Genomic DNA, 24418 nt, shown 5'->3' with positions numbered 1-24418 from the left:
GAATTGAACCCAGGTCCCTGATGCTGAGGCAGCAGTGCTAACCACTGAACCACTGTGCTGCCCATTAAGGATCCTCCAAGTGAAGTAATGGAGTAATCACCCATTTTGCAGAAACAAAGCACTTAGTGAAGGGCATCCAAGAGAGACTTTACAGTCCACACAAGCTCAAGAACAGAATCAAGATCAATAGTCCTCAAGTAAAAGAGCTACCAATCATCCAAGTCCAAAGAGAAAGAATTGTGAAACTTCCAAACAACCTAAATTTGTGAAGTTAGAGACTTGAGGGGAAATGAGGTAATAAATGTATAAATGTTAACTATGGAATAAAAGCCTTTTTTGGGGAGAAGAAGAGAAGATGACATACAAGAGAATGGTTTTGACAGGGTTAATACTGGAGACTGCATTTATCTCTACCCAATCCAATGTCATACAGACTTGGTTAGTAGTGTGAAGACCTAGATCCACAGTTTCCAAGTATGAATAATAATTTCTAATTCTCGTGGACCTGATTACAATCATGCAACAAGCTATAGTTTGTTTACATTAAGAACTTCTTCTCGTTAATACTCAGGAGCGGTTTCCCTCCACCATTATAAACCTAGTTGGCCCTGAAATACAGTCAAGGAAAAAGGATGGTAGCAGCAAACTCCATCAAACACAAGCTGGGAGTGTTGGCATTAAGTGCACAGGAAGCACCTTCACATTAGCACTTTTGAATTCAAACAGATTTGAAAGATCAGCAATGCAAAACAAATTTCCTTTGCAGTACAAAAACAAGATTAAAGGGTATATTGCACCATAAATCAAAATTACATATCAGTTGGACATTTTCATCATGCTACTCATTTATGAAAATACAGCATATTTGGTTTTAAACAGCATTTTATGAACCAGCACTATTGATAAACCAGCAAAAATCACAAACCTGAAAATACCAAAAGTTTACTGTATTATCACAATCACTGAGTAATCAGTTGCAGGAGTGAATGAAAAGGCTCTCTGCTACTAAGGTTTATTTAAAGCAAAGTTGTATTATTATTTTAGTGGTTTATGTTGTAAATAAAGTACAACAGTGATGTGTATACCCCCTGCATTACATTTCTATTACTTTGTGTTTTTAACTGATGAAGAAGTCCATGTAATCAACTGGAATATTTGATCAACTGGCACACTTCTGGTCAATTAAAAGTTTGCTGTATATGTTTTACCTAATATAATGTTTCATTATTTATTTACTGAGGTGGCTTTTGTTGTAAACGACTGACTGAAGCTTTACAAATCCACAAAGAAATTTCTATTTTTGCCATACATTCTACAGAGATGGGTCTAACCTTTGGCTGCAAAGCAGGCCAATGCAATTGAATTGCCTAGTTTCAACAATTTTTCAGTGGCATTCCATCGTGCAGATCAGCATTCAACAAAAAATTAAAGTAATGGGTCAGCCCAAGGTGCTTCACTGCAGCATTCTAAAGCAAAGCATAACACCAACACACCTGGAGACATGAGCTTGATCAAAGAGATTAGTTTTAAGGAATGCTTCAGAGGAGGAAAGCAAGATGTGGAATACGTATAGGAACATATTGCAGAAATTGGAACCTATGCAAGTGATGGTTCAGCCGAATTGGAGATGTACAAAAGGCCATAATAAGTTCAATGCTGGTATGCCAGGGTTTGTGGAACTGCCAGACACAAGAACATTGAAAGAACTAATAAAAGACTGAGAAATTTAAAGCGAAGTCATTTCTTGGCCAGGAGTCAATATCGGTGAGTACAGAAGGGACAAGGAATGAGACTTGGTGTTAGTAAAGACATGACCATTAGAGTTTTGAATTACCTCAATTTTAAGAGGGTGAAATGTGGAAAGAGTCATGTCCAGAGTTTGGAAAGAGTCATGTCCAGAGTTAACAAAGACTTGAATTAGGTTTTCAGCAGCATATGAACTAAGACATGGGTGAAGTAAAGGATGAGCTAACAGGCAGTTTTAGTAATGGCATGAATAGGAGATTGGAAGCTGATCTTGAAGTAAAAAGCGTCACCAACTATCCAGTATCTGGCAAAATGTTGAGATCAACTTTGATCTAATGAAGTTGATCTATCACACAGGTTTTCTGAAAGGATACTTTGCAGATGTGAAACTTAAGTCTCTAAATTGCTTTTGACAGAAGCATTGAACAGTACGTTTTTCCAAACTTTTTTGTGGGCACTAATTTAGTTTAAAAACAATTGGTAACTTTGAGGTCATTTGCCATTCTGTATTTTTCCGGTTCCTAGCTATCTCTTCAAATGTGCATTTTTTTGCAATTGTGATATTGAACAATATTGTCAACTTTATAGTGCAGTCTACCTACAAAATTAAAATGAACAGAAGGGACCCCTTGTATCAACCGGAATTATTTAGTAGGTCATGTCAACGTGCGTTTTTTAAAGCCTGAACGTCATGGAAAAGAAGACTGAGTGAAGCAAGAAATTCCAATGTTTTGAAGTCCTGCAATTTTGAATTGTACATCCTGCAGAATGCTTTTCTTCCCCTTTCACATTTATGTCTCAAGATCATGAAATACAACAACACAATTAAATGGTTCTTAGAACATCTCCTCAAATGTTACCATTCTTCCAGGCTCATGGAAGTCACAGACTGCAGAACTGCTGATTTAGACTGGATTAAAATGACCAGTTCACTAACTTTAACTTTGCTGTACATTACCAATTAGCTTTCTGTAATACTGCACCATTGATTAGAACTGTACAGCACAAGAATAGGTCCTTCTTGGGAAAGGCAGATACATAGATCCATAGATTTAAGTTGAGTCTTCTAGATTAAAATTACTTAAATCAACAAACAGTCTTTTATATATGAATACAAAATTCCCTCCAATGTTTGTAAAAACAATTTGTTATTTCTCTTTGCAATTAAACGGATTTTATTTGTGCATTAATTCTGCAGGTGAGCAAACTCAATCTTCAAGGATTGTCTTTAAAAAAACATGAAAAGTCATTTTTAAATGCTTTCAAGCGAAAACAAACCAGAATTTCTCAGTACAGATACTTGCTAATAGGTATGGACCCACAGTAAATCTTTTGAGCATTCTCGCTCACAGTCACTTTAAACCTGAATGTACGAAAAGCAAAAAAAAACACTTTATTATGGTGTAGGATTAATTATTCAAGGTTTGAACCATGTTTTAAGGATACAAAGTAAATATACATAGCATTCATTTTAATTTGTAAACGAGATATATACATTTATGACTGGAATATTTCTATCACCCAGCAGTTAGGCAGAAAGTTACCTAAAAGGCACATCATAAAACTATGAAGAGCTGAAGGGACTTGCTGCTCTAGTTTTGATTACCCAGGAGGGTCAGAGTGGAAATTCCTTGCCAACTCAATCATAATTGGAAGGATAATGCAGCAAGTTCAGTCCATCACTGTGGATAGGTTTGTACAATGGTAAGATTATTTCCTAGTCTTGAATTAGATGTTTAAATTTATCAACTGTAGATCCAAAACAAACCAAAGAACAGATACAGTGACGATAATTGTTTAAATATAACATTAAAAGTAAATCTGTTCAACATCATACATTGTGAAAAATGATAAAATCACCACCTCTCAGGCACACAAATTGATATTTATTCAATTCTTCACTTGTATTGAGCTGGGTCTGCATAGTCAATATTGTATAAGGGTGCTACCTGACATGGGTTTCCAAGATTTAGGATAACTCATTTGGAGTTCCCACTTCCAACTGGTAAACAATACTCTAGTTGGAAGTATTCACATGATGTTACAAAGAAGATAAAATAGACGCCTAGATGTCACTTTTTACAACTTGACCTCATTGCCAAGATCCAAAGATGATGCATTGGAATTTTTGAATTGTTGGCACTGTAATGTCACCAGATGGAAAGATAACCAAGGAGTGGAAGACATTCAAGAAAAATAAGTTGGAAGCCAACCCCACTTACAGTTTAAAACTTTTTATCTCAAATAACAGCTCAGTTTACAATCAAACAAAAATCCTTTCTACATTTTTGTGGAACCTGTACATGCCCCAAGTTTTTATTCAGAAGCTACGGAGGTCACTGACAAAGAGCAAACACCAATCTTTTGGTGTAAGCAGAATTTTGCTGCCTTATCAAAATCTGGGGGCACCATAGTCATCCGGCATCCGTTCAATGTTGTATCTGGAAACAAAATTGGACAGTGTTAAAAGTCAAACTGCTTACCAACACATCTGTTCAGCGTACATATATGAAAGAAGTAACTCTCATGACCTCAGGATGTTGCTATGTGCTTCACAGACAATTAACTTTGAAGCTCAGTCACTTATGTAATGTTCAGCAATGTGGCAACCAAGGTTTGCACACAATGAAGCTTCACAAGCAGCACTGAGATAAATGGTCAGCTAATGTGCTTAGAGCTGTGAGTTGAGGAATTGAAGTTAACAATGTCCCTGATCGGATATTGTTGCTCTTCATGTGGTACCATTGCATCCTTCTCTTTCAGAGAAACAGATTAATGCTTTCATAATTCATCCTAAAGACAGCAACCTCTCAGTATGGAAATGTTATTGAATGACTGCTATATTGCCTGAGGACCCAGTATGGAACGGCAAACTAGGTTATCCAATTTATACGAACATTATAGTTAATCATGATTACTGCAGTATCTTTCTTACAAACCCTGTTAATTCTTGATTTATAATCTGTCCTACACAGCAGCTACAGAACAGACTCCACCAATATCCATTTCCCCTGGTGTTGAATATTTCGAATCAAACTGATTCTACATCTTGATCTTGAGCCAAGAGTATTTCTCATTACATTACTGATCTCATCTTTTATTAATACAACTAAACTATTCCATTCTCCTTTCTTGAATCTTTTTGGAATGTCAAGCACCCTCGAATAGTTAATTCCCAGTGCAGGTCACCTTGTAACCTCAGGGTAAAATTTGCTTGTCATTATGTTTATTTTTATTTGTTAATTCTTCTACCTTGCTACAAATCCTACGTGCATTAAGATAAGTAACCTTCAGTTTTGAATTAACTATTTTCCCAATTCTGAACATATTTTTTCATTTCTTCTTTCAGGAGATCTGGGTGTCACCGGGAAGGGCAGCATTTGTTGTCCCGCCCTATTTACCTTTGAACCGAGTGGCCTTATAGACCATTTCGGAGGGCACTTATATGTGAATTACGTGATTGTGGATTCATAAGTAAGGACAGATTATCTTTCTAGTTGGCTTTTTGTGACATGAGATGGCATTTTCATGGTTGCCATTATAAATGGCTAGTTTTTAACTGAAGAACTTGGAATGGTTGAGAAAAGATCCAATTGCCAAGGTCCAAATTGGTATCCGTGTACAAGTAAGATAAAAAGACTATCTACAGCTCGAAGCTAAATAGCAGAATCAGGGTTCTCTGCACTACTATGCAAATCAGAAGCATATGGTAAATATGATCAAATAATTGAATACCTGGCTCAAAGATCTGATGGGAAAAATGAGTTTCAATTAACCAGGCATTGCCAATAATACTAGGAAAGAACGAGCTGTTTCATTGGGGATGGGCTTCATTTGAACCACAATTGAGTCACTGTAGATAGGAGTTTGAATGAATATTGGAGTGTGGCACAATTTGGAGAGGGGAAAGCATAAGGCAATAGATGTGAGATGATTAAACAATGAGAATGTGATGGGTAGAAACAGTGCACAAACATAAGCATGTGTCAGCATGTAAGTTCATTTAGAGGATATGATGGTGTAACGTAGTGTCCCATCATGGGCAGCTGTTTCACACTGGTAATATGTAATAGCAACAAAAGCGGTCTTTACCACAATAGGATGTGGCCATCAAGTCAAAAAGACCTTTTGCCTATTACACAAATGAATAACGTGCTGTTTGAATTTCAGTGCCAGTGTGATGCCAGTTATGTAGGTTGTGCATCAAAAAGCCTGGCGGATCCTTGCAGCACATCCCTTCGGCTGTTTGCAACAGTAAGTTACTGACCATACCCAATCAGCTGGCACTTGAAAAACCTGCAACGGAGTCAAACATTCGACATGATTCTGCAATTGGACAACATTTGGTAGATAATCTTGTGTGTGAAGAGCTAAACCAAGAACCAATTTAGGTTTGTTTATTAGGCTTGCAGTATGCTATACTTGAGTGTACCAGAAGCTACATATGTTAATACACAGGGCTCTGTTCTTCACTGACAGAAAAAACACATGGACTCAATGTGCCTGTTTCAACACTAGAAAAGGTGACAGCCATTTGCAGGTTCATTTCTCAGGGCAAGTCCCTGATCAAAGTCAACCTGCACAGTTTCAAATTTAAACAAATTCTGACAATTAATAGTCAATCATCTTTATCTTCTGCATTTTCCAGGGCAACATTCTATCAGGCAGAGTCGACTTGTCTACCAAACAGTATCTCCTCTCAAAGAGTATACCTTTTGGCTTTTCCGTTTATTGGTTCTTGCAAATTGTCCCACAAGACAACACAGAAACTAGGAGGAACTTTTATTTGAATTCTTTCATGGGGTGAAGGTATCACTAGCTTGGCCAACATCTATTAGCTATCAGGAATTGCCCAGAGAGCTGTTGAAAGTCAACCACATTACTGTGGGTCTGGAGTCACGTGTAAGCCAGACCAGTGTCCTTCTCTAAAGGACATGGTGAACCACATGCGTTTTCTCTGAGTCAACAAATGGCTTTGTGACCATCAATTGACTCCTAATCCCAGGACTTTTGTTGAATTTAAATTCCACCATCTGCCATGTGGGATTCTCAGCCAGCTCCTCAGAACATTATCTAAGTTTCTGGATTAACAGACTAACAATAATACCATTGGCTGTTGCCTTTGCGTAGTGGGACGTTTGGCCCTTGAACATAATTTCTGCTCATTCACTATCTCAATGACATATTCCTGCTTTATTTCTATACCTTTAACGACCTCAAAATTTTTAAAAAATCTTTCTTTAATATATTTACTTGGCCTTCACAACTGCTGTAGTGAATTACACAGGTTCACTACTCTTTGAATGAAGAAATATTTTCTCATCTCAGTTCTAAGTAGCCTACCCCACATCCTAAGGTCATGATACCCGGCTCCAGACTCCTGCAAACAGGCAGAAGATCCTCCCTACATTTAGTCTGTCCAGCCTGGTTAAAACTTATGTTTCTATTGGATCCATACTCATCCTTCTAAGTTGTGGTGAATGTAGTTTGCACATTCTACTATGTCTGTGTGGGTTTCCTCCGGGTGCTCTGGTTTCCTCCCACAGTCCAAAGACGTGCGGGCTAGGTGGATTGGCCATGCTAAATTTCCCTTAGTATTCACAGATGCGTAGAGATGGGTTATAGGGCGATGGCTCTGGGTGGGATGCTCCTAGGGTTGGCGTGGACTTGTTGGGCTGAAGGGACAGTTTCCACACTGTAGGGATTCTATGAACAAACCATAGGTCAGTCCCGCTACTCCCTCTATCAGCCTAGTGAACCTCTGCTGCACTTAGTCAATGGCAAATAGCTCCTTTCCTAGATAGTGATCAAAACTGAAGGAAATACATAGATATGGTCTCACTAAGCCCCTGAATATCTGCAGTTTAAGACAACTTCTGAACTCAAATCGTCTTGCAATGAAGACCAATATACCATTTGTCTTCAGAGTTACTTGTTGCATCTGTCTACTTTCATTGACTAGTGTACAAGGACACCAGTCTTGATGGGTGCAACATGAAAGCTTTGGCAAAATGTACCTTTTTCTGCAATACTCAAGATATTTTTCACTTAGACTGTGCCCTTGAGTCCCAGTGTCTCCTCCTGATGGAAACATCTTTTCCAAATTCACTCTATCCAGGCCATGATCTTATTAAATGGCGGGGCAGGCTCGAGGAGCCAGATAGCCTACTCCTGCTCCTAGTTCTTATGTTATGTTCTCTCAGTATTCTGAAAGTTTCATTCATATATCCCCTCATCCTTCTAAACTCCATTGAGTGCAGACCCAGAGTCTTTAAGTGCTCTTCATACGCCTTCATCTCTGAGTTCATTCTTTAAATGTCCTCTCGTACCCTTCCACTGCCAGCACATCCTTCCTTCCAGACACTGCCCAAAACTGCTCACAATATTCCAAATGTGGTCTGACCAGAGTTTTGTACAACCTCAGTAGTACAGCCATGCTCTTGTATTCTAGTCTGCTCGAAGCAAATACAAATTTGCATTTGCCTTCCTAATTGCCATCCCAATTTGCATGTTAATCTTAAAGGATTCCTGAACTAAGACTTCCAAGTTCCTTTGTGCTTCAGATTTCTGAAGCCTTTCTCCATTTAGGAAATTGTCTGTGTCTCTATTTTTCTACTGAAGTGCATAACCTCGCACTTCCCCATTGTATTCCATCCACCACTTCTTTATTCAGTCTCCTAGCCTGCCAAGTTGTTTGACAAACTCCCTGCTTCTTCAACAGAACCTGCTCCTCCACATATCTTTATGATATCTGCAAAATTAGCAATAATACCCTCTGTTCCTTCATCCAGATCATCGACATATGATGTGATTAGTTGTGGCGTCAGCAATGACCCTGGCGGAACTCCACTAGACACCAACTGCAAAATGTGTCCTTTATTCCCACTTTCTGCCTTCTGTAAGTCAGCCACTCTTCTATCCATTCCAGTACCTTCTTCCTATCCAGGTATCTAATCTTATTCATCTTATATATTAGGTAGGCTACTTAGGATGGAAAAGAAAAAATATTTCTTCATTCAAAGGGTAGTGGAATCTGTGGAATTCTCTATAGGATTGCTGGCAACTTGTCAAAGGCCTTGTTGAAATCCAAAAAGATCACATTCATTGGCTCTGCTTTATCTAACTTCAGAAGATAACTGGTAGATTTTGCATTCATCAGATACCAGAAGGGTATGAAATTTTATAAAAAAGAACCTGTAGATATTGAGTCTAATTTAATGGACGGTGGGCAGCACAAATAGCTTTTACCATTTTTTATGTTCTTACTTATGATTAGAGATGTACATAATAGGGACTCCTGGAATTTTTCGGATCCTCCTCTTGAGATCTCTGTCCACTGTCGCCACAATGTAACATTTGTGCTGCAAATGAGAGTAAAGGGAAATTTGAAAGATGTCTTTTGAAAGAAAAGTTGTGTCTAATTCTTGCCGCTGCGCTTCAGGATAGATGCGAGATTGCGGGAGACACAGATGAGATTTGCTCGAATGCACCCAGGGATGAAGAATTACAATTTTCTGGATAGTCTGGAGAAACTGGTCTGTTTAGTTTAAAGTAGAGAAGGCCAAGAGCAAATTTTATCGATTTGTTTAAAATAGTGAAACCTTTGGATAACAGTCAATAAACAGAAATTGTTTTCAATAGCTGAAGCTTTGCCAACCACAGACAAAAATTTAAAATAATTTTTGGAAGATCCAGAGGTGATAAGGAACAGGCTTTTTTATGTCGTTACTGTCATGATTTGGAATGCCGAGCCTGATAAGTTAGCATATACAAATTCGATAGTTTTAAACTGGGGATCAGAATATTATTTGAAGGAACAAAAAATTGTAGAAACATGGGGAAAGATCAGGGGAGTAGAACAAAGTCCATTGCTCTTTGAATCACTCAGTTCAGATTTGATGGAGTGAAGTACTTTTTTTTAAAGCAATGAGCTAACTAGTCAATGATTTTCTTCAACATTTAAACTCAAGTTTGTGTTCAGCACTCAAGATGAAATGCAAATAGTCTAGACTGTTACAACCTTGCAAGTAAATTTAAGGCCAGAATGGACATATGTAAATGGAGTGTCTCATATTCAAAGCCTAATCTTGGAAGTATTAAGTTATCACAACTGGAATAGTAGTTGGGGCTGCTACCATTGCCCTACTCCCATGTTATACCCATTATGTAATAAATGTTGCTGGAACGTGCAAGTGTACAGACAGTGGGCGAGGTTCTATCCCTCATGGCTACAGATGAAGAGTGGCCATTTGTACAAATTGCAAGACACTAGTGGAACTCACAAAACAGCCCAATGTCATAAAAATGCAGATATTAGTGGGGGAAATCAACTAAAATGTGATTGTTCTAAAAATATTTTGTTAAAAAATGAGCAAATTTTTACTTACTTGTGTGACTCGCTGCACTAGACAATCATCAGCATACGTTCCTTTGTGTGTACAAGGTAATCGCTCGAACCTTGGATCCTTTGCTATTCTGGAAAAGTAAACAACAATGTTACAAATTCAGGAATAAATCACGCTTGTCCAATGACTGGCACTGAACACATTTCCAACTTCTCTTTTTTTTTTATTTTTGGCCTCCATGTGACAGACTTATTCCTGTTGGTAACCTTTTATTGTTGGTAACCAGCATGTATGTTTTCGCTTGCCCAGACAGCTTCAGAAACACTCAAGAGTTCTTCTGTGGTACTAAGGACAGGAGATCTCATGCTTAAAATATGCACAAAACAGCTACTGCTTGTATTTTTAGTGCCTCAGGAACTCTGTATGTAACCCAGTGGTTCTGTTGCTGGACTGGTGAGCTGTACCTTCTTGGGGGGGATACTTGCCCAAGAATACAGCTCGTAGTAAGAACCTCTGTGTTTGAGTCTTTTAATGTGGGAAGTTCTTGTGCTACACCTACCATGTGAGGCTCTGAGTGACCAGGGGACTTGCCCATTCCTACCACCTGTCATAGACATAGTGGAAGGATTTACAGATTGAAAAGTAATCTTTCTGGCCACGTTGTTCAGTCTGTTTGAGGGCACAACATCTTCATGACGATCAAGTCCGAATGTGGGTATTAAATCCAGAGCTATTGGCTCAGAAATAGAGAGATGCTACCCACTGCACATTAATATCTCCTAGCAGCAAGCTAGAAGCCTGGTGAAATGACACAGAGGCGTGTGTTCAAATGCCACTGTTGTCGATGCAGAATTGAAGTTCAGTCAATTAAATAAGCCTGGAATGAAAAACGAGTATCATTAATGGAGAAAGGCAACTTTCCCATGGTACCTCATCACTCCAAGTTTCTGAGCATCCTAACTTGGAAATATATCACTCCTCCTTCACCATTCTTCAGTCAAGATCCCAGGAACCCTCCCAAAAATTATACTTTCACCACAGGGACAGCAGCTGTTCAAGAAGTGGCTCACAATGACCATCTCAAGGACAAATGGGGATGAGCAAGCAATGCTGGCCTTGATGTCACCATTCACAATAAATGAATGAATAAAAACCACAGTTATTCCTGATTGAGTATTCGAACTGCAGTGAAACGTTGATAATCCCGTTTGAGAAATAATTTTACCTTAGAGCGACTCTGTACTTCTGTCCCAGCTTCTCAATTTCTGCCATCACACAGTCTGTAATACATGGTACACCTACAGAAAATTCAGAGGTCACATCTTTTATCCTATGCTTTATTTTGTTGTGGAAATTCTGTATCTCCCTCTCTCTTTAATCTTAAAGCATCCTTGCCAGCTGTGCCCATCTGATAAGAAGCAATACTTAACATATAGTTGTTTCCAATTCTTCACAATTTTATGTAAACGATCACTGACAATTAACTCATGAAACAACTCCATCCTTTGCAGAATATAGCCAAATTCATTTTGCAATCTTGTATGTCTGGTCTAAATTGTACATGTGTGCATGCGTGTGTATGTCTCTCAGTTTCTTCTATATGTACGTTATTGGACTCTTGCTTGTTGTGGAAGGGACTTCCAGGATTTTGACCTGATGACAGTAAAGGATTGACAATATAGTCCCAAATCAGGAGGGAGTATGATTTGGAGGGGAGCTTGCAGCTGGTGGTGTTCCTTGTATCTTCTGACCTAGGTGTTAGAGGGTATGAAAGGTGATGTTAGAGGAGCCTTGGTAAATTACTGCAGGTCATCTTGTAGATGGTACATACTATCTGTTGATGGTGGAAGGAATGAATTTTGATGATATTGGATCGAATAACAACAAAGTGTGCTTTTTTTTCCCTGGACAACATTGAACTTCGAGTATTGTTGGAGTTGCACTCATTCTGGCAGGTGGACAGTAATCCCTCACACTCCTAATGTGTGCCTTGTGGATGGCGGACTGGCACTGGGGAGACAAGAGGTGAATTGCTTACCACAGAATTCATGGCCTCTGACCTGCCTTTGTAGCCAAATCATTTATATGGTTTATCTAGTTCAGTTTTTAGTCAATGGTAATCCCCCAGAATGTTGACAATTGGACATTCAGTAATGTTTACACCACTGAATGCTAAGGGATAATCCCTCTGTCAGTGTAGATTCATTGCCTGTCATATTGCATATCTTTCTGGTTCCTTCTTTTCTGTGTCCTCAAGTTTCCATTTTTCAGTCCTTATGTAGATTAGTGAGTTTCGTGCTGTCTGTGTGCATTTCTGATTTTCACTCTCTCTGTTCCAATGATTAGTAATTGAGAGACTGAGAATGTCCCAATGCCTGAAATTTGAAAATGAAACTAATTTCTAAAGGAGCAAAAGCTGGCATTTTGGGCTACAAAGTAAAAATTCAAAATCCAGAATGTTATGGGAGAGGTCCTGCAATGAAAGGAAGGAAATGGGAGATGTAAAAAACAAAGGAGGTTTTTTTAAAATTTAAATGCAAAAGCGATCTATTTTCCTGTACAGATCAGATTACAGAAACTGTACAGATTACGCTCATGCACACCAGGCAATTAAGAAAAAAATTTTAGTTTGCCGAAATAGTTTCTGTTAATATAATCTTGTCTCTGTTCCCTCAAAATTCAGCATCTGCTTTGCTCTCCTAGGTTTAGCATTATGTAGTACTTTTGAATTGACTGTACCTGGTGCAGAATTCACAGTTCAAATTGCAAGAAAATATTTTAAGAAAGACCTTCCTTTTGCTGCTGTTCATTACCAACAATTTTTACAGCTTGAAAACCGCTGAATCAGGCAGTACTCACAATCCTTTGGACACTGCATAGTTGATCACTTACGTTATAGAACATAGAACATAACAGCACAGTACAGGCCCTTCGGCCCTCAATGTTGTGCCGACCTGTCATACCGATCTCAAGCCCATCTAACCTACACTATTCCATGTACGTCCATATGCTTGTCCAATGATGACTTAAATGTACCTAAAGTTGGCGAATCTACTACCGTTGCAGGCAAAGCATTCCATTCCCTTACTACTCTGAGTAAAGAAACCACCTCTGACATCTGTCCTATATCTTTCACCCCTCAATTTAAAGCAATGCCCCCTTGTGCTTGCCGTCACCATCCTAGGAAAAAGGCTCTCCCTATCCACCCTATCTAACCCTCTGATTATTTTATATGTTTCAATTAAGTCACCTCTCAACCTTCTTCTCTCTAATGAAAACAGCCTCAAGTCCCTCAGCCTTTCCTCCTAAGACCTTCCCTCCATACCAGGCAACATCCTAGTAAATCTCCTCTGCACCCTTTCCAAAGCTTCCACATCCTTCTTAAAATGCGGTGACCAGAACTGTACGCAATACTCCAAGTGCAGCCGCACCAGAGTTTTGTACAGCTTCACCATAACCTCTTGGTTCCGGAACTCGATCCCTCTATTAATAAAAGCTAAAACAATATGTGCCTTAAATATCCTGTAGAATTTAAAGATGTTACCTTGTGGCAAGATGTCTCTGAGATTTAGTTCGCTCATCAAATTCCATTAAGAAACTAACTGTAATGTTAATGTAACATTTTGAAATTCAGCTAATTCAGTCCCTTCGTGCAAACAGCTGAACAGATATAGAAACAAAGAGCTACTCAGCTCCTTGAATGTGCCATGCTGTTCAATAAGATCACAGCTGGTATTATTACTCCACAATCATGCCTACCCTGATAACCTTTCACCTTCTTATCTTGACTCTTTATCTGTCTTAAAAGTATTCAATATCTTTACTTCCACGATCATTCGAGGAGGAGCATTCCAAAGACTTATAAATATCTGTAAGAAATAATTTTTCATCATTGCTTTTTAAAAATAAGGTATTGCTCATTTAAGACAGCAACCTGTAGTTCTAGAGTTTCCCAGGAGGGACCATTCTTTCCGCATGCACCCTGTCAAGATCACTCATGACCATTGCGTTTCAGTCAAGTCACCTTTTATTCTCTTAAACTCCAGTTGGTATAAGCCTAGTCTGTTCAACCTTCCTTCCAAAAAAAACCTACTCATCCTAAGAATTAGTCTAGTAAACCTTCTTTGACCTGTGTTCAGTACACATACATATTTCCTTAAATAAGGAGATCAATACTGTACACTGTACTTAAGGTGTGGTATCATTTCTGTAGCTGAAGCATAATCATCCCATTTTTGTTTTCAATTCCCCTTGCAGTAAGTGTTAACATTCTATGAGGTTTGCAAATCATTTGCTGTACTTGGCTACTAACCTTTTGCAATTCATGCACTCGGACATCCAGATCCCATTGCACCTCAGAGCTCTGCAATCTCTCACAGTTTACATAATAATTTTTAAAAAAATTTAGACACTTCCTTTCCTATTTATATTTGTGTTATCAGCAAATCCAGTAGCTATACCATTGGTCCCTTGATTCCAATGATTTATATAAATTTAAAAATGTTGAAGTCTGAGCACTAATCCTTGTGGGACACCATTTGTTACTCTTCACAAGTTGTAACAAAGGGACTAATTTGCCCCACTTTCTGCTTCTCATTAGCTCGTCAATCTTCTATCCAATGTTAACCTTGACACCAATTATACACACGGATAGTTGCTGAATACATATTGACATTGAGTTTCTCCTAACTGTGCAGAGACACTCAAAGTCTGCAGATTCAAGATCAATTAAGCTGTACGAATCATAAATAAGCTGCCTGAAGCTGTGCTGACAGTGATCACCGTCTGGACGAGGGGCTATATTGCAGTCCCCTTGTTTTAAGCTATGAATCCTGCAGCAAGCCTCTTGTCAATGGAAGCACTTCATTATATTAGGAAAAAGGCAAAGAAAAATATTTAAAACATGCTGTTAGGGTAAGCAATAAATGCAGCCTTTCCCTGTACCCACTGTCCTATAACTGATCCCACAAATATTAATACAAGCTCAATTAAAATCCCAAACTCTAATGCTTACATGAGCTTGTATTACTGATTCGTAACCTTAAATATTGTTCTTTGTCGGAGTTCCATCCTCAGAGAGAGGAGGAGAAAATGCCCACAGGGAAAGGTATTGAAGGAAAACCCACTTTTTCCAAGCTGGTTGAGGCACTTGCAGTGAGCAAGACATAGGTAAATTAGAGTACTGATGAGAGGAGGAAATAAAATTTACATCCTCACTCAAAATCAGACGTGATCAGACTTCTGAATGGGCCTCTTTAATATTAATATTGATCTCTTTTCTGGACTTTCTTGGCAGTTGTAACATTGTTTCCTGCACTCTCTCTGTTACCCTAATGCATTTGTGCTTTATGATCTGCCTGCAAAGCATGCAAGACAATATTTTTCACCATACCTCAGTACACGTGTCAGTAATATCAATATAATAACCAGCAAGATAATAGAACAGATAAATAAATAATTACATTACACACTAGATGCCTGACAAGCACTCACACTTTGCATACAAGCAGTCCATCATCGATTGCACGATGTCCAGCTTAGTCTTGATGGAGAAATTGATGAAATTGGTGTCAACAAGGATATAATAGGGAGGACCCAGCTGTGTATTATATTGGAAAAACAGGCAAGAAGGATACTTGACCCTGGGAAAGTAACAAGGAAAGTCTGTAATTTCTCAAAAATTAAAAAAAAAATTTTAATGTATTTTAATTAAAAATGATTGTCATGTTGTTTTCAAAATTTCAAAGCAACCAAGGAATATTTTTAACATGTTTTGCTGAGATACTTATCTATGGATGAACAATGTGAAAATTTTCAAATAGTCGGAATTCCCACTGAGCTAATACCATACCATATTGTCCAATGCTTTACCCTGTCACCAGATTCTACTAGCCTACCATGCAATGTTTAATAATTTGGCTCAGAGCAAATTCCACCCTATGTTATATTCTTTCTTCTTTCCATTTTGGTTGTTAAGAAGGTATCACCTATTTTTTTCTATCAAATTCTTTGCCAAAGTTATTCAGATGACAATGTGAATCAATAAGCTGGTAAGGAATAAGCCTGATGTGCATTTTGTAGCCAACACAAATAATTGATGTAGTAAGCTTCCTTGTAGGTTTTACTGTCATGTTAAAGGCCACTGTTGATTAAAAACTAAAGGGATCCTGAGATTTTGAATAAGAACTTGAAAGTAGTGTGAACATACCGACTGGGTGTGTGGGGATCATAATTCCAACAGGTTTGGGGTAAAGACAGGTAAAGAGCACACACTCATTGAACTTAAAGGGGGCAATCCAGTCATTGGGTGCTGTGACTGTAGATAGCATTGCAAGTCAAGCAGAGGTACTAACTCTTGACTAGTAAATCGGCAGGATGCCTGCCAAAGTTTGCATGCCGTTAGACCAGACAGGTTTAGCCAATTATACTCTAACCTATATTACGACTGCCAATGTTACATAAATAGGATGTGGAGCATTTATTTCTCTTGGTAGTGGTTGTAACGCCGGCAAACAGAATTCCCAAGTAATCTGGATTTCTCAGTAGCTGGTTTGGAGGTCCAAACACTAAAATAAGTTGTTATCATGTATGTCACTCTACAGACTAATCAAATATGCAACATGGTGTGTCAGAATCTTTTGGCCGAGACTACCCAAACTGAAGAAGAGACAGAGAAGGTTAAACTCTTTCAAGCATCCCACAATGGATTGTTCAGTCACCTCATTGAATATTAGGGTTGAAAGGTTGTATTGCAGCTGTACAGCAGATTGGTTCAGCCACTTTTGGAATACTGCGTTTAATTCTGGTCCCCCTACTGTCGGAAGGATGTTGTGAAACTTACAAGGGTTCAGGAAAGATTTAGAAGGATGTTGTCAGGTTTGGAGGATTTGAGTTATAGGGAGAGGTTAAATAGGCTAGGGCTGTCTTCCTGTAGAGTTGGAGGTGGGGTGACCTTAGAGAGCTTAATTAAATTGTGAGGGGCATGGATCAGGTGAATTGCCAAGGTCTTTTTCCCAGGGTAAGGGAGTCAAAAATTAGAGGGCATAGGTTTGAGGTGAGAGGGGAAAGATTTAAAAGGTACCTAAGGGGTAGCTTTTTCACACAGAGGATAGTGTGCGTATGAAATGAGCAGCCAGAGCAGGTGGTGGAGGCTGGTACAATCACAATACTTACAAGACATTTGGATGGGTACATGAGTAGGAAGGGTTTAGAGGGATATGGGCCAAATGCTGGCAAATGGGACTAGATTAATTTAGGATACCTGGTCTGCATGGATGAGTTGGATCAAAGAGCCTGTTTCCATGCTGTACAGCTCTATGACTATGACTTAGGATCCACAACTCCTAAAAGACAGAAAGTCATCCTTGGTCTCAAGGGACTGCCTAAATAGTAGTGATCAAGAATGGGCATGCATTGCACAATGTCCTTGATGCAGAATGTTGATGGTTCAACATACTACTGCAGTTATTCAGCAAAGAATCCCGAAGTTGTGAAGGAACCAGTAGTCGCTATAAAGTGAAATTCTGATAAAGCAAGTCTGTCAGCATACATTAGAGACATTAAGCAATGTGGATGGGCACATGGATGATATTGAAATGAAGGGTATGCAGGTTAGTTTTGATCTTACAGTAGGATCATAGGTCGGCACAATATCGTGGGCTGAAGAGCCTGTACTGTGCTATACTTTGGCAAGTACTGAGAGTGCTCATTGCTGTTTGCATTACAGACAGCACAGATATATTACATTCCTCACGTTCACTAAATTTAACAACATAAAACTGCAAATTTAAGCATGTAATCTGTAAAGCAGAGTTTTATACATACACCTCTTTTATTTTCAGAGCACTAGGGTCATCTTTCATTTTCTTCTGTGGTTTTGCTCTGTCTTTTTCATTTCTGGAAAAAGACAAACGTAGTATCTTATATATTAACAGTTACTTGGCTAAATATTGACCAATAATATGATGGAGCTAAATTCACAGTTCGTATCAACTGCCACCAGATGGAAGTAAGAAATCGCTCAAAAACCCAGAGTTAGAAACATCCCTTGTCAACTTTTGCACTTCACCAAACTGCCCACCAGGGTTTCATGGTCACCAGCTATCAATTACCATCAAATATAAGTAGCTGATATTCATGTAACAAATTTGATACGGAATGTCAAATGATTACATGCTTCCAACGACATTATAGCTTAATCAATAGCCTCCTTTCCCTATCCAACTACCTACTTCAATAGCCAGCAAGCAAAAAATAATTTTCCCTCTTTCAATGGATAGAAATAAATTGTAGGGATCCGATTACTGTCCCCAACAAGATCTGCCAACTTGGAATACATCAAGGATTAAGGTATGAATTTTTAGCTCTGAACAGAGGAAAGCTGTAACTTGCATTCACTTAAATGTCTTGCATGTCTTAAATGAGGGGTCAAACCAAGCATGGTACCTTGTCATTTTGACAGCACTTTAAAGAAATAAACATCCATTATAATTTTCATAGACAAGAACTGAAAGAGCATAGAAAGCTCTTCCTATTAAATTCCTATTAAAACAACAGGCAGAATTTAAATTGGAGTAATTAAATCTGGAATTTAAAGTTTGAGTTAATGACTGCAAAACTATTCTTACTTTTTTTTACAAAAAGTATGTTTTACTAATATCCTTTAGAGAAGAAAATCTGCTATCTTCACCTGGTCCACCTGAGTCCAGAATTACTCCAATTTGGTTGACTTTAAATGCTCTACAAAGTCACTTAGTCTAAGGGTAATAAGGCAACAAATGCTGTCCTTGCCAGCAATAGGCATATCCCATGAAAGAATATAAAAAAGAATAATACAACAGAGTGGCAGAAAAAAAGCAAACATTAGGCTCATCAATCCTTTTAAGACGCCCCTAAACTTAACTGAAAAAAAAACTTACATTCGTGAATCTCGTAAACTAATCATTCGTTTCATGACTGCATATTTTCTAGCTTTCTTTGCTTTTCCCTGAAAAAAATTTGAAATTAAAAAGAGGCTCAAATGGCACATGCAAACAGTAATAATGTTAACAGCCAGATATCGAAGTACAAGAGTAAAATTAACAAAGCCAAACAAATTTGTCTCCTTGAGAAAAACAATATGCTAATTTTAAGCAAAAGTTTGAATTGTCGTGACACAGCTTTAAGATTAGAATAAGAACGCTACATGGAGGTATTTTTCACCAATTGTCAGAAACTGGTGCCCTTTGGTTCTTCATTTTGATATATTTTTTCAGAAAAATGACTGCACTTCAAAAGTTATGTCATTGGTCATAAAGTGTTTTTAGGTGTGAATGCGAAAGATGCTATATAAATACATGGCTTTCATTTATACTTTGCTTTTCTTTTCTGTATATGTAGTACCTCATCTCAAACAATTCCATAAACTTGCCAAAAATGGTAATTACAGTAGAAATGATCTCCATTATATCTGAAAAGTTAAGCAATCTTAAACGTAACACATAACATTTAACACAAACTGATAGAATATGAGTGAGACCAATATTTTAAGGTTAATTTCAATAGTGTTAAAATGGGAAAGGGTAGTATAACTAACTGTCCCATATTTCACAGGATAATCCTTTCTTTATTCATTTTCCTTCATCCCACATAATTTCCTCCTAAAACACTTGTATTTTTGAACAAAAAACAAAGTTGCTGACAAAGCACAGCAGTTCTGGCAACTTTTCCAGAAACTTTTGTTTTTATTCCTGATTTACAGCATCTGCATTTTTTTTGGGGGGGGGGTTTACTTGGATTTCTGACCTCTTTCTGCTTCTTGTAGCTTAGTCAAGGCGTTTGAATGTCCCTCAAATCCCACTTCCCAAAGAGTTGGTCCTGCTGGAAAGGGGAAAGAGACCAATTCTCTCCTACCCAAAGAACGATCATCCTGACGATAGGGGAAGGAGACCGTCCTCTCAAAACGAACCGTTGGTCATCCTAAAGACTGGGGAAGGGGCCTGAACCGAAATGGATGGGGTGGGGGCGGGTCTGCTATTGACCTTAGCAAAGTGGTTAGTGTCTTGGGGAGGGATAGATTTAAAGTGGTTGGTACACAAGTTCGAGGAAAGATGAGAAATATCTCCCGAAAGGAGACAGTGAGTAGACGCAGAAATCCTAAACCCATTCCAAAGGAGCCTGGAGATGCGCCTCAAACATGGTAAGCTGAAGGGCCACTGACTAAACGCCGGGGAGGAAACAGAAATTGCTGGAGAAACTCAGCAGGTCCGGCAGTATCTGCGGAGAGAGAAGAACAGCTGACGTTTCAAGTTCAATGACCCTCCTTCAGATGTGAAAAGGGGAGACTGGGCAGGGCGGACCAGCATGGAACTCGACGAGCCAATAGCCTCTTTCTGCTACTCAAAACGAAAAGCTCCCGCTGCCGACAAATATCCAAAGGACGTAAGGCATTTTCTACACAGGCGGCCGAGGCCGATTTTCCTCATCGTTACCATGTTGTCCTCCTCGGTGCTCGGGTGGCCGTCGCGTCAACGGTGAGCGCCGTTGGGAGACGTCATCAGCGCAGCGACCGGCTCCTTGCAGCTTCCGGTTGCTATAGGTCCCGAGAAACAAAATGAAGAGGGAGGACCGTCTGAGGTGGAGGCTACAGGTTAGTGTTTGTTAAGGGTGTGGTGCTGAATCCTAACGAAATACTCACCGTAACAAGTAAGGGAAGGTCGAAACTCTTCCGCAACTCAAGCATCAGCTGTTTGACTGTGCTACCGACTGTTTGTTTCCCCTTTCAATCGTGAGGAATACCTTCCTCATTTTAACAATAGTTATCTTTTCCTTTCACACGAATGTCAAATTAGCGGAGCAACTGCGAAGGCCAGCTCTTCTGAAGAGGTGGCCCGATGGCATCTTTTTGATTGATCTTTAAGATTCTGTTCCGCCGTTTTAGAACCTAGTGGGTTAATTCAGCAATCAGATTGTTAAGGGAATTTGGTTGAACATTAACCGAATTGGATGAACTAACTCGAAGGATCAGGTGGCCTCGCTCAACGACGAAATGCAGCAGGTCGAGCGAGACTGACAAGACATCCAGAAAAACAGTTGAACTGAGTGGACGTTTCTAAACCGGAATGTTAATTATTGTGCTCAGTTTTCTAGTGGACAATGTGTAAGAGTTTTTAATTTATAAAAGACTCAACTCAAACTAACCCTATCCCCAAATAATTATGTTTGGTGGAAAATGCAGAGCCTCCAAGTATAAAGATCAAAAGCATAAAAGCGCTTGTTTTTATTTACATTTTTTAAATTTTGGCAAAACAGCTAGGGTTATTTAGATCTAAGGATTAAAACTTGAATGTGTTTGTGATGCAGTGATACCAGCAATGTGGTCTTAATTCAGACTGTTCAGCTGAGGTTTTCGTGATGGAGTCTTCCCAACCCCCTCCACACCTGAGGTGTGGTGACTGTCAGGTGAAACCCTCCTCCTAATGAGAGGAGTCTGATGGTGCAGCAAATCTATGGTGCCTTCACCTTTACATGTCCCAAATTAAGGACAGTTTATGTTGAGGTTTCAGGTTTATTGGGAGCAAGGTTGTGTGTATGAACTAATTTTGTGTAGCAGCTTTATAATCAGTCAGGAGAGAATTTATCTGGTCATTGAAGAGTGGAATTTGGCCCCTGTTTAAAAGGTGAGCAGGACAGTGCATTTTTCCAATTTCACTGCTTTTTATGAGTAACACTGGAAATGGTTATGTTAAAATTTTGAGTTCTGTACTCTGTTGGTTGAAAGATGTAAACAGGGCAGACTTTCCTTTGAAGCACTTCAAGTGTTGCAGCTTGGTGCTTATTAAAAATTTTTGGTGCAAGCTGCTCATGCTATATTGCCAATCAGCTGGCCTGAGTAGACTCAGGCTTGTCAACTTTTTCTGTTGGGATGTGCACACCAAATTTCATTTTTAGTGGCGAAGAAGTCACAGACATACTAAAATGATTTATTTGGCTTAATTTTTCTCAAATTATGTTTTTGTTTTTTTTTGCAGAACAGCTTGAACACTGGAATTAAAGCCATGAACTTCTGACAGTTACCCTTATTCTTTGGTATTGTTCAGCCTGGAGCCACAGCGATTGTCATGAACTCAACAAAGAAGTGTGAGAATCTCCATGTTTAACTCTATTCTGAAGCTCAGGATTGCATAATAGATTTTGTGCTTGCATATGATGGCCTGATGGACTGCTGCATTTTGACTTCTGTGCTCACCTTTTGTTTTTGGGTGTCAAACTGGGAATTAAGGTGGAAGGATTTTGGACAGAAACAGATTAAAGAATGGCTCAATGTTAATAATTTTCTCAAATATAAAATCTTATTTGATGGTAAGTCATCTCACTTTTATAAGGCACATACGAGTGAGAATAGAACATATTTGAGTGAGTTAATCATTAGTTGAGGTGACACAGTATATTAGTGACTGTTATCTAAATGAGAAACAATATCAGGGTAGAAATGTAAATGTATTATGATCAAAGTTTTTATAATATTTGGAAGGTTGTATTTTAAAGTATATTTAAAATGCGTGGCTTATATTTCTGTGAAAGCAATTTTTTTGAGGTCGTGAAGTCCTTCTAGTTCACCAATCCTCAACATTTCTCCAAAAGGCATGCTGCTCCTAAGATCCTAGATTTCGGTAACGTTGTATTCAGTGGGTGTTTTCCGCAGAGTGGTGCATGTTTGAAACAAACTGCCAGAGGAAGTGGTGGAAATGGTTACAATTGCAACGTTTAAAAGGCATCCTGATGAGTATATAAATGGGAAGGGTTTAGAGGAATGTGTGTCAAATGTTGGCAAATGGGACAAGACCAGATTTGGTATGTCTGGTCAGCATGGGCGAGTTTGACAGAGGAGTCTGTTTCCATGCTCAGTGACTCTAGGTATGTGCTGAACAACATGTCCTTGGAGTTAATTGAGGTGTTTTTAAGTTATATTTTGACATGTTAGAGAAAATAGACTGGGGACCACCAAAGTTTCAATTCATCAGGTTTTCACTTCATAAGAGGAGTTTCACCCAAGTAAATGGGCAGGGTAGTTTATGAAGTCATGTCATACAACTATGTGAAGAAATTTCCAAGATATGGGAACTGAAAAGAGCTTTAGGTCATCATAACTGGAAAGACATTTCCAGACCATCAGAACTGAAAAGGAATCTAGGCCTTCACAATTGAAAAGAATCGGTTAAGTTTTTACAGGATGTTTGCTGGGTAACAGGTTGATTATTTTTGTTGTGAAGTTAGGGTCTCTGTAAGGCAGTTTACATACATTTTTTTATGCAATAATCATGTGTCCTTGTGTTAAAGAACATTGACAAAATCTTGACTACAATCAGTCAGTAACTAGCATGAGAACCAATTGCAAATGTTATCTGGTTTGTCTAGTTTGTTACCAGCTGAGGTCATAAGAACATACCAAATCACTTGCAATATGAGGAATAAGTGATTGAAAACTGAAGATTAGATTAGATTCCCTACAGTGTGGAAACAGGCCCTTCAGCCCAACAAGTCCACACCGCCCCTTGAAGCATCCCACCCAGACCCATCCCCCTATAACCCACACACCCCTGAACATTATGGGCAATTTAGCATGGCCAATCCACCTAACCTGCACACCTTTGGACTGTGGGAGGAAACTGGAGGAAACCCATGCAGACACGGGAAGAATGTGCAAACTCCACACACAGTCGCCTGAGGCGGGAATTGAACCTGGGTCCCTGGCGCTGTGAGGCTGCAGTGCTAACCACTGAGCCACCATGCCGCCCCAAAAGTGCTGGAAAACTCAGACCTGGCATTAGCTGTGAAGAAAGAGAAACAAGAGTATCAATACTGGTATGATACTACTAGCTGAGAACTTGTAGCTCAGCTTGTTGATTTTGAGTTGGTGTTTTGATTACCTGCCTTTCTAAATAAAAGTAATTAGGAATTTAAGGGTCTTAATTATAGAGTGGTTGGCATGTTTAATTTTTTCTTTATTTTTAAGAGCTAACAGTGGTTTGTGCTTGATTATACTATGGATAAAAGTAAGACGTTGGCTCTGTTTATGTTGTGCTTTGATTATTAGACAATGTAGTTACAAAAAGTTGGGATGTTAAATAATCAAATTTCACTTGGTTTAGTTGGAAAGTGGGAAGAGGCTGTGCTATCGATAACTGAGTGGCTGCTTGTGATGCACATTAGCAGTGTAATTACTTGCATTCACCAGTCTCCTTGCACTAGGCTACAATCTCAACTGCCTTTTGATAGATGGGACTGTAAGTTTGGGAATTTTCTGGGATAAATGTACTTATTTCAAAAAAGAGCCAGATTTTGATTAC

General features: G+C 38.8%; 2 protein-coding genes across 4 annotated transcripts in view; one reads left to right on the top strand and one right to left on the bottom strand.

Moving 5' to 3' along the window:
- Positions 1-3180: 3180 nt before the first annotated feature.
- fcf1 (FCF1 rRNA-processing protein) lies at positions 3181-20666 on the bottom strand. The gene is made up of 8 exons (XM_048537007.2): positions 20561-20666; positions 19010-19077; positions 17916-17987; positions 15585-15733; positions 11317-11389; positions 10134-10221; positions 9013-9107; positions 3181-4187 (listed from the first exon to the last, which is right to left on the bottom strand). The coding sequence occupies exons 1-8, from the start codon at positions 20561-20563 to the stop codon at positions 4139-4141; spliced, it is 597 nt and encodes a 198-aa protein (XP_048392964.1). The 5' UTR covers positions 20564-20666; the 3' UTR covers positions 3181-4138.
- arel1 (apoptosis resistant E3 ubiquitin protein ligase 1) overlaps positions 20639-24418 on the top strand; it is a 78931-nt gene continuing 75151 nt past the window's right edge. The window contains exons 1-2 of one of the 3 annotated variants that reach the window (XM_048537006.2): positions 20639-20718; positions 22100-22208. The gene's annotated coding sequence lies outside the window, so the exon portion shown is untranslated. Of the gene's footprint in view, positions 20719-20782; positions 21229-22099; positions 22209-22338; positions 22431-24418 lie in introns of those variants that run through there. The other 2 variants (XM_059649040.1, XM_048537005.2) reach the window with 2 other exon arrangements.

Source organism: Stegostoma tigrinum, chromosome 10, assembly GCF_030684315.1.
Source record: "Stegostoma tigrinum isolate sSteTig4 chromosome 10, sSteTig4.hap1, whole genome shotgun sequence".
Classification (NCBI taxonomy): domain Eukaryota; kingdom Metazoa; phylum Chordata; class Chondrichthyes; order Orectolobiformes; family Stegostomatidae; genus Stegostoma; species Stegostoma tigrinum.
The sequence above is the reverse complement of the archived record's forward strand: the minus strand, read 5'-3'. Positions and strand labels throughout refer to the sequence as shown.